Below are 13,814 nucleotides of genomic sequence, written 5' to 3' on the forward strand. Positions count from 1 at the left end.
TGTACTTGTGTAGGACTCTATATATAGGGTCATTAAACTTAAATCTTCGTATAACATAGATCTATCTATCTTTACATTAAGAATTCCAGCCCCTTTTTATGTACATCATCTGGTAAATAAGCCTAAGGTATTTATAAAGTCAACAAACATTTTGTTTTAGCTGTATAATTTGAGAAATATCTTTTTCTTTACTTACTTCTCGGCTACTTTTTTTTTGCTTTTGTAACCATTTACCTACTGCATATATAAATCCTTATTTGTTTTTAAGTCTTTAGCCCACTTATTTGTTTTTGTGGCTGTTGTTTGATTTGGTTTGCATTTGAATTGAATTGAGTTGCATTGCTGGTGTTTTGATGACTATAAAAGGAAGTGGGAAAATGAGATCACTGGAAGACACAGATCCAGGAACTCGCTGGTGCAAGCTGGACCATGTTTGGAGCACTGATAACTAGCTTATAAAAAGTATCTACTCTTTCTGAGTCCTTTAGAAAATCTCTGGAAACTTACTTGTTGGGTTGTCAATGTGTGAGATATCACTTTGTTTAGTGTTGCTTTCCAACATTACTCTTGCTTTGAGAATATGAACTCTCATTCAGGAGCACATACTTGGACTGACCTTAGAAGGAGGAGGCACCAGTGCTCAATAGGAAATGTACTCATTACCTTGCTCATGTAACTGTAACCCCTCTGTACAGTAGTTTTACAATTAAAAAAACCATACAATAAAAACCTCTTCCTGGAAGAACTTCTGATTTCATTATAAAGTCATATTTTAATTCTACATGTTTCTGGGTTTTTTCCCAATAAAGACTGGGTAGATTCTCTCCAACTTCAGAGAGAGAGGGTGAAGTAAATGCTCTCGATTCTTACTAAGTAGAGTCCTACATCACAAATCCATTCTGTTTAATTCAATTAATCGCCTTCTTGTGGGGAAAATATTTTAAAGCAGCAGAATAAAAAAGATATATAAATAAACCACATAAATGCATTCTATAAGGCATTATCAGAAACTATGCTTTTAATGAAAAGATGTAAAGATGAAAAATAATCTTCCAGAAACGTTCAGATCTATCTAATGTCTTAAGTCCATTAGAGATATTGACATCTAGGAAATCCCTGCTCTTACCACAAAATCTAAATAGAAGGAATATTCCTTCCTTATGTTTTTAGAACAACAGATACTTTGTTTACTTTAAAAAATTCCAATAGCAAGAAACAATCCTATGTCCCAATCTACTATTTATACTTTGAGATTGTTATTAGAAAAATATTTCTTCATTCTTTGTGACAAAATCCCACAAATGTAATAGACAGAATGCTTCCAGAGAGCGCATCAAATTATAGACGCTCTAGACATGAAAACACCTACACTTTGCAAAATTTGGGAAATAGCTATTATCACAGAATCCTTTTAAACAAGAGACTCCACAAAATTAAGATTTGGAACATAGCATACTAGTTTACAAGCCATTGTAAGTAAGTAGATTTTTGTTAAATTACTAAACCCTATATACCATGCTTTAGGCAGATTAGCAACATGGCACATACAATTAACTGTTGCCCTTTGTGGTAGGAGGATTCTAAGGTAGTCTTCAACTGCCTCTCCCCACTTCTGACCTGTGTGTGCTTATATCCCCTCCTCTTGACTAAGAGAAGGACCTGCAATTTGCTTTTTGTCTATAGAGTATAGCAAAGATGATGAAAAGTCGCTTGCGAGATCAGGTTCCATAAAGAAATGATTTTTTTTTATCTTACTAGCAAACTCTGTCTTGCTGGCCTTGACAAAGCTGCATTCCACCTTACTGAAGTCCACGCACACATCAAATATGTTGTATAACCACTACCTAATTCCAAAATTTTCATCACCACTAGCATACACAGTAAGTACTTATTCCCTGATATTACCTCCCTATATTTCTGGTCATCACCAATCTGCTTTCTATCTCTATAGTTGTATCCATCCTGAATATCTTACTTGAAAATACTATCCCATAATATGTGATAATATGTGAACTTTTGGATCTAGCTTCTAATACTCAGTCTAATGTTTTTAAGAAGTTGTCAGGGTTTTTTTTTTAGAACTTATATGAAAATTTAATATTTAATTTCCTTCTCTTTTTTTTATTGGTGGGGGCAGTGGTGGGATTTTAAGTCAGGGCCTCCAGTTTGGCTTTCTCATTCAGGGCTGATGTTCTCCCACTTGAGCTATGTCTCCAACTTTTTGCTGCTTACCTTGGACTTTTCTGTCTAGGCTAGCTTTGATCTGGGATCCTCCAGACCTCAGTCTCTTGTGTAGCTAGGATTAAAGGCTTGAGTGATGATGCCCAGCTAGCAATTAATTTGTTTTCATAGCTGAATGTTGTTACACTGTATATACTACAAAGCCACATGTCATCTTACTGAAGTCCCTGTGACAAAGAACTGAGGACAGTCCCCACCCAAAAAACTGAGGTCTTCAGTGCCACTGCCTGCGAGCACTCTGCCCTGCCAGCAACCACAGAAGTGAATGGAGACATGCACTCTTCCCCCCACCCCCACACCTTTAGAGAAGGCCTCATCCCCAGTCTTCCAAAAGATCACAAGAAGAAGAGAGCCTCATTCAGCTCTGCCCAGGTCCTGGACCCACAAACATGTGAAATAATAAATGTGTGTTGCTTTAAGCTACTAGACTTTGTGTAAGTTTTTTTTTTATATAGCTGGATAACGAATTGCCCTAGTAAATTCAACTCCTTAATTTAATCAATGCTCAGATTCTAATAGCAAGCGCAGACATAAACTAAATTAGCCCAAACACCTTTAGGTCTTGTACTGTTCTTTATGTCTCTTGTTCCCAAATGTGATAAATCCTTATTACTCAATGGTCGGACAGTGTCGGTTACTTAATTAACTAAATTTTGAATTAGTGCTGCTTCTCCTTCCTATTTCCTATCTGCTGGTGTGTTACTGGTAATACTGCAACTTTATAAATCGTCTCAAGGAAGGAACATTTCAAGAATGTTCTTATGCGATACAAGAACTGTTTATGCTCAGAGCTGAGTTTTAAATAACCAAGTACTACATCTTAACTTAATATTGCTTCACTATGGATGTTATACTAAAAAGATACTTGTAGGTTTCATATACAAACAGCAGATCAGTTAGTATTATAAAATAGAAGACATCCCAATTTAAATTCTTCTAATAATGAAACTATGGCCTTCTCTATGCTATCTCAAACTGCTAAAATAAAAGGAGCAAAAATATACACTAAAAGTTGAAAAACTATCAGAACAATTCATTTATTTGACCTTATAAAGAAAAAATATTCTTTTGGCTAGGCTGAGGAGAAAACTCAGGACGCAATGCATGTTAGATTAGCATTCTACCATTGAGCATCATTCCCAGAAACTGTTTTTAATGGTCCAAGAATTCTATGAAAAAAAATCACTAATGCCAATTCCTTGATGTCATAATATTACCAGAAATAATTGCTATCATACTGGTGGGCTCAAACATGAAAGAGTAGGCACCACAAAAATACTTGAGACATTGAAGTCATTTAGAGGTGATAGTGCTAAAGGTGGAGTTTCAATAAAAAGTCATTACCCATGGTTCTCAAATAAAACTACAAAAGTCCTTTAGTAATAAGATATCTATGGAGAAGTATAGGAGCCAAATGCAAATACACAAATTCAAGCTGGGAAATACCCATCCCCCAAAGATCCTAAATAACCTTGCTTGAGATCTATAGATATAATGCCACTATTTGGTATCATCAGTTATACATCCAATGGACACTGAATAAGTTCCTCATGAAAAAAAAATCTTTCCAGAAGACACACTAATGAGATGACATTTTCAGAATAGCAATGATTCGGTTCACTCATATTTAATTTAAATTAATCTGAACAGGATGAAAAGGTGGGGAACCAAGTGAACAACAAATTGCAAACAAATCCTTTGAGTATCTCTTAATGGATGGAAGTTGTTCTGCTTCCTGATTTACAATTACATGCTACTTCAGATAGTGTGTTTATTTTCTGCATCAATTGCGTCATTCATCTCAGAAGGCACAACCTTCACAATGGCTAAAATACAATTCCATTTTATATTTCTTAGCTAAGACATTCTAACTTACAAAAACAGTGATGTGGAGAAATATTCACTGGAACATTTATTTATTTAAACTTTGACAAAGTTTAAACTATTGCCATCATTTCCTACCCTTTGCAAAATAAAAGAGAATCTTAAAATTGATGAGTATTATACCTTTTAGTGTTTTTTTTTTAACTGAGCTTTGACTGAAAGTCTCTGGAAGCAGAAGTCAATGAAAATCAGTTGTTAACTCAAGGACCTAAGGGTAAGCTGGGGACGTTATAACATGTAAGATCTTTTAAGATTATTTGAATATATTACTATTTATTTTGCATACTCATTTTTGTTTACTGATTAAAATTACCTAAATTCAGCTTTCTCTTTCCCTTACTGTGACAGGGATGACCTAGATTTGGCTTAACATTTGTCACTCTAATTCAATAATTTGATTACAACAAGCTATGGTTTGTGGAAAGGTAACTTTGGTATAGCAAGATAGTGTTAATTGAATGTACATTCTAGGCACTAACTTATCCAGTTTATTTTCCATATGCAAGATTAAGGAATTCTGATATTTGAGAGGATTCAGAAGACTCAAAGAACATACTCATTCAATGATTTCATTAAAGGCAGAATGTGTGTTGTGGTGAAAGAAGAAATGTAGGTCAGTACCAAGAAATCAAGTGATATCCAGGTGCAAGTTTATATATATATAAATGTGTTTCATCTGAAGATTGAACTATGAGGATCCAAAGGATGGATATTAGATTTGAGACAACTCAAGACAGAAATTCCCACTGGAGTCTTTTTTTCTTCTTCTTTTTTAAATTTTAATTATGATTTTTATTGTGAAAATGCCGTTCAAAGGGGTTATAGTTACATGAGCAAGGTAATGAGTACATTTCTTATCCAGCATTGTTGCCTCCTCCTTTGTTTTTCCCCTACCATCCCTTCCCTCCCACCTCCTCAGCTACCCCCCCACCTAAATTGTAAAGTTTGTTTTTGACATAGCATCTCATTCACAAGACTTGAAGCCGAGTCAGTCAATTGAATTGTTTGTGTCAAGTGAAATCCATCAGTACTTTGGATTTTGCTGTCCCCTCTGAATTGTCAAACATTATGTATTATAAATCCCAGTTCCCATGACATGGTCAAAAGTCAAAGATAGATAGTAAAAAATCCCTTAGATGATCATAAAACTTATCCAGGTCTAGCTATAGTATAACTCTATCCTTCACAGTGTATGCTATAAAAATAAAAGAAAAATGTCTTTATGCAGAAGAAGATTAAGTACTGTTGACCTGCACCAATAAAAGTTTGTCATGATAAAACCCAGGCACATTAACTTGACCATGATTTTTCTGATATTTTAAATATTTCTTCAATGCCAATCTGGAACTGCCCCCCAAATAAAAAATCACCCAAAGATTAGGAAAGACACTTGCTTAAAGCTTTATTTTTTACTTTATTTTTAAACATCCTACATTTGAGAAGCAGTAGCTTTGCCTTGCTAAAAGAATTAGCCACAAAGTACAAGTTGTCCATGCACTTAATGGGATGAGTTTTCAGCTCTGTTTTAAAGTTTTTTTTTTTGTTTTTTTTTTTTTTTTTTTTTTTTTTTTTTTTTTTAAAGAGCTTTCCAATCCCTGGATGTTTTGAGGTATTTCAAGACTAGTGGAGTTGGGGATAATGAGTAGTGTCTCAAGCCTATCTGACCACAGCACTCAAAAGAACGCTTTGTGGGAGTTATGCTTAGTGTATCTGAAGCTCTGAGAACTTGCTGGCTGGGCAGTATCCATGGTTACAGTGATTTCAGAGAAGTAGGATTGTGACACGTCAGTTCCCTTTAAGCAGACTTGAAAGTACTCGGTAAAATTTCAGAAGTGGTAATAGTTACAATCTAAGGAATAGATTAGAGGTCTCATTTTTGAGTTGAATATGTGGTCACATGTAACATTCAAATATATTACAGGGGGCTAAAATTTAATATCAGGTTTCTTTATTATTAGGTCAAGTTGAATTTAACGTGAATTGAGAAATAAAGGTGACAAGCCATGTACTGGTGGCTTGAACTCCAGCTACACAGGTGGCTGCTATTTGGAGGCTCCATCCTAGTCTGAAGGCAATCAGAGCAGAAAAGTATGAGACCTTTCATCCCCAAAATAACCAGCAAAAAGCCAGGCTGGAGACATTGCTCAAGTGGCAGAGCACCAGCTGAGCAAGCAAGCTACACTCTCAGTAGAGCAAAAAAATAATAACAGAAAAGAAATAAGAAAATGAGAGATGAGGAGTAGGAAGGAAAGGAGGAAGAGGAAGAGAAGGAAAGAGGAAGAGGAGGAAGGGAAGGAGGGAAGGAAGAAAGATAGAAAGAAAGAAATAGCAAGAAAGAAAGAAAGAGAAAAAGAGAAAGGAAGAAAAAGAAAGAGAAAGGAGGAGAAGGAGGGAGTGATTATTTTACCCAGAATATGGTCTAGCAATTTATAACATTTGAAATACTATTTTATGATTGTATAGGGAAATGCTTCTCAATGCTATTTCATTAATATCAATTACCTACAAAATGAATTTCTAAAAATGTCACAAAATAAATGGCAAGGAATATTGCAGAATCAAATAAATGAGTATTATGAGAACTCATGGTAACTCTTGGATGGAATCAGATAGCTAATGTTAGTTCATTTCTTCAAGATTAATTTCTGATTTTTAATGCAAAAATTCAGAAGAGTCTGTCTTTTTGAGAAGTCTTATACTATTTGATATTTTAAAGAAGGTTTATTGGCCCACTTATAATTGTTCCATGAATTATTAAACTACTATCAAGTCATACAGTAAAACAGAAGACAACCCTATTTCAGCCTCATAAAAAATAAAGTGTGAAATATTTGTGTGAAATTTTCCAAGAAGATGAAGTTCCCAAAATATGAAAAATTTAACAGTTCCAAAATATAAGAAATAAGAATATATAACAAGAAAATATAAGAAATACACCACTTTCTTTTAATAGCCAAGAAACAACAGATTCTACTGAAAACTGGTATCTGTTTTAATTTATTAATACTGGAATACTGCAATCTATATGAATGGTTGCTGTCTTGAAGTGATTTTTTTTATATCTTCTATAATCTATGTTTTTTGAAGCCCACATCATTTCTCAAAGAAGGGTTTCTAACTAAAAATCTGTTAGAAAACCCTCCTTATGAAAACAAACCATTCCATAGAGGCAATGCATTTCTTCTCCCAAGTGTTTTGACTGGTTTTTGGTGTTCTGTGGTCTTCTTTTCACAACACCTGCTACCATGGCAACCCCAACCTCGCATGGCCATCTACGTCTTGACATGGCACCAAGCAAGTGGAAATGGAGTTTAATTTCCCATTCATGTATGAAAGGAAAAAGAAGGCTGAAACAATGGTGTCATTAGGGTCTAAGTATAGATTAGCATGAAAGATGTACGTTCTGAAAGATTCCAAAGGCAGCATTTGCACAATATGTCATCCAAGAGTAGCTGCATGATGGAGATAAAAACAAATGCAACCAGAGCTCTTCATTGGATCAACTCATTTGAATGTTAAAGCGATATTTACACGTAGGACAGATCACAGTAGATTGAATCTCCAGACAGATTCACCTCATTTTACCAAGACAGAGTCCTAGTGAATGAGAGTATTCATTTGTCTTTTGGTTGACAGTATACCCAAAATGGAAGCTCTCCAGGGAACAAAATATATGACTCTGGTTTCTATTATTACAATGTATTAGATCTTTCATATGTAAGATTTTTTTTTATGTTTTAAAAAGAAGTTTGTTTTCATGTATGAGATAAAGCCTACCTCAAGAAAAGTTTGGGAAAGTTTAAAAGAATATAGACCAGAGAAAAACTTGTACCTCAAAGCCAGTACTTTGGACTTCTAAGAACAACCTGAGCAAAGGATGGTTTTTGTCTTTGAGACTCTTTCTGGTCAGCTGTGATCTCAGTCAAAGAGCAGACTGTGTTGCTCAGTGAACTCCAACTCTCTAGTACAATGGTCCCTTTGTAGGACCAGCTTATATAAGAAAGAGAGGCACAGTAGGAACTATACGTTATATAGGAAGACAACGCTTAGAAGAGATAAAGTATGAGCAAGAGGGGAGATTGGAGGCCAAAAAGCGGCTGGGGAGTGTTTCCATGCCAGTCCATTGAATGTAGGCTTGAGATAAATGACACCATTAGGCCCAGGGAGACTATTATAGACACACCTTGCAATTTTTCTGTAATCAACTGCATAGATCTAGATGAGCTTGGATGAGTCCTTTCTGTTCTCTAATCCTCTCAATTTAATGACCAGTGATAAGCTATAAGATTTTTTTCAACAGCACCAAAGGAGGAACTGGATCAGGAATTAGTGACTGTCTCTAGTTGGATGACCTTGGGCATATGACCTTATGATTCTAGGACTCAATTTCCTCTTGTTAAAGTGAGAAGTTAGCTTACACAGATGACAAAGTCTGTATGTGCTCAAATGACAAAGTTCCTAAGACTCAATGACTTTAAATTCATGCGAAGTATTTGTGAAATACTTCTCCTCAGGGAGCTCATACTAGGGACTGTGGGGAAAAAAAGGAATTCATGAATATGCATGTGGTTCTCCATCCATCTCAGCCCCATTGATCTTACAGGCAAGTCATCACTGGCATTCATTTTTTCCTCCATTCCAGCTGCAGCTGCTGTATAGTTCACACCCTTTGAAATGCAATGCAGCAGCCTCCTGATTGCTCTGTCTAGTCTAGATGCCACACCACCATCATGTTCGTGAAAACGGTTGTCATTCACTACTTTAATGTTTCTCCTCTACTACTAGCCAAGGTCTACCACCAGAGGGGTCATGAAAAAGCATCCCCAACACTGCCAGTTTCCTTCCCAGCCTCATCGCCTGTCACTTTCCATCTATTCCTTGTGGGTATCAACCAATCCCATGGACTTATTCCATCATTTCTCCTATGTGAACTTGGTAAACTTTTATTTTTCCCTATAAACTTACAAATTCCTTGTGTTCCACTTTTTAGAATTTCTATCATGTTCCTGTCTTAAAAGTTTTATAGTATATTGTAAATATCTCTTTTAAGTTTATCAATACCATATCAATTATACCATATCCTATCACAATCTATCATATCATCATATTTTTCATGTTGTTTTCTCCTGCAGATTTTGAGCAAAGTAAAAGCTAGGATTGTGTTTCATCTAACTTTGTACTTTTAAGGCCTACAATAGTGATTCTTATACAGTTAGATGTTCAAGAAATGGAAGCAAGTATGGATTCTGCTATCTAGAATTGCTTTCCAATGCCGTTTTAAAAAAAGGAACACCAGAAAATAAACTCTGCAACAAAATACTATACCACATAGCAATGCACCTGTGTTTAGATTTAGGTGAGCTGTACTTTCTGTGTATATCATGGAAACTCATAAAAGGCTTGTGCGGCAGGAGAATTACAAAATGTGCTGTGTAAGGTAATGCTGAGAATACATGCTAACTGCCCGCCTTAAATGGTAGGCATTGAAAGGACAACTGTCAGGAACAAGGTTGATTCCTGAAGCCGTTCCTACCTGTCAGATCGGCGTTGGGCCACCACCCCAGGTCACAGGCTCTGCAGGTGAACTCGTCTTGCACAAACTCATTCTCTTTGCAGGCTGTGCAGATCCAACAGCAGCTCACTTCTCCTTTCCGTATGACCTGCAACACAGGAATGTTTCACATGCTGTAAAGATGGCTTCCAGGAAAAAGGCTTCCATTTCAGATGGGGACATGTCCTCACATGAGAGGAAGTGTACTAGTCAAAAACTGTTGAAGAGCGGTTTTATATCTCAGCAGGTTAATTTCCCTCTATTTTCAGTTTGATTGGTAAACACTTTCCACAGTGGTACAACATAAACCTCAATGTCAAAACACATAACATTTACAGTGAGTTTCTTGTAGACAGCAGACAAGCAGGTCTTGCTTTCATCTGCAGCTGGGAATTTTCTGCCTTTCATGATTTAGTACATTTACATTTACTATAATAATCAAATGACTAGCTATAAGTCAACCATAGCTTTACCTTTTTTTTTTCCCTGTCTGTCCCATCTGTCTTTTTTCCCTTTCCCTGTTTTAATGTTATTGTGTTCATTTGTTTTTGCTTTTGTTTGTTTCCACACTTTCCCATGTCAATCTGAAGAATGGCTTATCAGCTGTATCTCTTCTTTTTGTTTTAGTAGTTTTTCTAAAATTAACAACACATAGACGTCACATTCACAGTCTACATTCACACATACACTATGATTCTATTTGTGGGCAATTCTATAATAGAAGGAACCCCCAGGTATGTTTTACATTTTCCTTTTCCTTTCAGTGCTTGGGTTACTGTTTTAATATATGTGTTGCAAGCATATATAATTGATCCTGAGGCTTGAATGGAGGGCCTGGGCTCTATCCCTGAGTTTCTTTTACTCAAGGCTAGCTCTCTATCACTTGAACCACAGCACCATGTCTGGATTATTTTTTTTGGTAGTTATTTGGAGATAATAGTTTCAGGGATTTTCCTGCCTTGGCTACATGAGCCACTATATATTTTTATAACACCCTTTAAATTCAGTGAATTATCCTTTCTGATTATTTTATCAAATGAAGTTGACAGTTTTTGTTTATGTTTTGTTTGCATTTTATGCTCTTCAATGGTCCTTAGGGAAAGAATTATGAGTTGAAAGGTGTTTGTTTTTTCATTTTTATTTCTTTAAAGATGTTATTCTTTCCTTTCCTGCCTAACAGATGGTTTTTGATGAGAACCATGATGTCGTTGTCATTATGGTTCCTCTGTATGACTGATTGATTGACAGACTGATGGTTTGGGGGATTGGAACTAGGGGCTGGTCCATGTTAGCTTAGTGCTGTAGTTGAGCCACACCAATAGCCCCTTCACTTTTAGTTTGCTTTTAAAAATTGAGTCTTGCACTTCTGCACTGGCAGGTCTCAGAGCAGGTTCCTCCCACTAAGATCCAGCCTCTGAGCAGCTGGGATTTATAGATATGTACCACTCCTCCTAGCCATGCGTTCTCTTCCAGGTTGGTCACACATCTAAAAATTTAGACCAAATACTCAATTATATACATTAATAGCTATTGAATGCTGGCTTCCCCCCTTTCTTTAATGAGTTCCTTGTAGCTCAGTTTGCTTTTACTTTTTCAGAGCCAGTCTAGAATAGTCTCTGTTCTTGGAATTATTTAACCTCTTTATTAAGGTTTGAGCCTTCTGGCATTTTTATTTAATTCTGTGTGCATTCAATAACATTTCTCCACTCTGCTTGATCAGAAACCAGAATAATTCCTTGTTTTATTGACAGCTCTGGGAATTCATCTTCTTAGTCTTATTCTTTATTTGGGTGGTTAGTATTCCACTCTACTCACACACAGATTGATATTCAAGTACTCATGGTACTCCTTAAGCCAATTCCTGGGGCTCATTTTTTGCATAGATCCATCTCCTTCTTTATGCTGCACTGCAATTTCTAGCTGCATTTGATTTTCCCAAACTCCTGATCTTGTCTCCTTCAATTAGCAAGATGGCCAAGCTTTTGTCTTCTCTCTAGCTGAACACTCAGGAAATTGCTTCCAGGCAGAAAGCCTGAGTGATTTTAGGGATTACCTCGCTTGTCTTGTTCACTTCCTTGGCATCAAGGTCACACATGGTTGGCTAATGTTTGAAAACTGTTGTTTCAAATATTTCATCAATTGTTTATAGCAGAAGGTTCAAATAAGAACCTGTTACTCCTCATGTCTAGGAGCAGAAGTCCGTCCCTCACATCCAGAAAATCACCAAATACTTCCGTATGTAAAGTCAGAATTAAACTGCAAATATTGCTATTCTTTAACAGAAACTCTTCTTATTTAGGGAAATAAACTATCATTTTATGGAGAGAATTGACATGACTATTCTTTAGAATTGCATTAAATAATCAAATAATAGAATACTTTTAATCAATGTCATTTTCCTTTTCTTGTTTTATTACTCTATATCTTTAGAAAATAAAATGAAATCAAAGTTTTTTTAAATATTGTAGTATTCAATAGGCATGGGGAAATTACACCCCAGATGATAATTATTTTCTAAATAATAAGAGAAATTGAATTAATAAAACATGTGCTGTTTCCTTATTTTAATTAAGATAAGCAATACAGTAACAACCAATACAAAACACGGTAGGCAACTTCAAACAGCCTTTTGCTTTTCCCTCCCTATAGAATTAGCACAGCTAATTAGATAAATTCAAAAGATGATGATGCTAAATAGATTTACCAACCCTATCGCTGCCAGTACAGTTAGAGCCTCTCAATTCTCAATCCTCCAGTCAAAGTTTGGAGATCAAAAAAAGAATATCTGAACAGATTTTAAATCTTAGCACGAAATGGTGATATATACTTCAATAGTTACTTTATGTATTTGATGGACATGTGGCAATGTTTCCATCATTACAGAATATACAGAGTGATATTACTTTTCCAAGTTTATCTAGCTGATTTCATATAACACATGTTTCATATTCTATCACACGATTAAACCCATTTCTCTTTCTGAAGACATTAAATTGTGATATCAACAGAAGTTTTATAGCTGAAGTAGGAACATATTGATGGTCCCACGTTCTCATCTTTGCTGTTGAATAGAATTTGCTTATCTGGTTTTAATTTTTATTGCTATTTCTGTATAAATCAACACAAAGAATTGCTAGCAAATAGTAGACACACATAGTACATATATATGTATGTATATATATATACACACATATAAATCTACATATATATTCTTATATTCATTTCATCTATATTATGTTTTGTAGAGTATCAAATTTACCTTCATATTTTTTCTTATTATTATGAAAAATGAGAAGATATTCATTGATTCACTTTTGCTCAAGAATGGATATCTAAACTTCAACATAATTAATATCTTTCATAAAATATTTCTGGAATTAGACTAATGAAACAGGTAAGTATAAAATTATATGAATAATCTAAAAATGAGAAAATGTGCAGCAGCAGAAGAAAACAAATTAAAGGAGTTAAAGAAATAATTAATGACTCACCTTAAAGAATTATCTTGGAGCTTGGAATGTAGCTTAGTGGTAGGGTGCTTGCCTAGCATGCATGAAGCCCTGGGTTCGATTCCTCAGTACCACATAAACAGAAAAGGCCAGAAGTAGCACTGTAGCTCAAGTGGTAGAGTGCTAGCCTTGAGCAAAAGAAACTCAGGGACAGTGCTCAGGCCCTAAGTTTAAGCCCCAGGACTGGCCAAAAAAAAAAAAAAAAAGAATGATCTTGGGTTGCTACAAATGACAAATGCTTTGAAATCTGAAACTTTAACCTTAATTTGCAATCTTGAAAATGCATAATCTAAAAGAAATTAGTTATTTTTTCTCTTTTTTCCCCTTCCTTCCTTCCTTCCTTCCTTCTTTCCTTCCTTTCTTTCTTCCTTCCTTCCTTCCTTCCTTCCTTCCTTCCTTCCTTCCTTCCTTCCTTCCTTCCTTCCTTCCTTCTTTCCTTCCTTCATTCCTTCCTTTTTTTTTGCTATTCCTGGAGCTTGAACTCAGGGTCTTGGAGCTTCTTTTGCTCAAGGATAGCACTCTACCACTTGAGGCATAGCACCACTTTTGGCTCTTTCTGTTTATGTGGTTCTGAAGAATCAAGCCCAGAGCTTCATGCATACTAGGCACGTACTCTATCACTAAGCCTT

The 13,814-nt window shown here is 35.6% G+C and overlaps 1 protein-coding gene across 4 annotated transcripts in view; it reads right to left on the reverse strand.

Annotated features, from left to right (window-relative positions):
- Positions 1-13,814, reverse strand: part of Grm1 (glutamate metabotropic receptor 1) — a 300,312-nt gene that overhangs the window by 29,707 nt on the left and 256,791 nt on the right. For all 4 annotated transcript variants that reach the window (XM_070010072.1, XM_070010070.1, XM_070010074.1 and 1 more), the window contains exon 7: positions 9,659-9,785. In XM_070010072.1, coding sequence (XP_069866173.1) covers positions 9,659-9,785 — 127 coding nt within the window. The remainder of the gene's footprint in view (positions 1-9,658; positions 9,786-13,814) is intronic.

Source organism: Dipodomys merriami, unplaced genomic scaffold, assembly GCF_024711535.1.
Source record: "Dipodomys merriami isolate MVZ:Mamm:240054 unplaced genomic scaffold, mDipMer1.0.p SCAF_8, whole genome shotgun sequence".
Lineage (NCBI taxonomy): Eukaryota > Metazoa > Chordata > Mammalia > Rodentia > Heteromyidae > Dipodomys > Dipodomys merriami.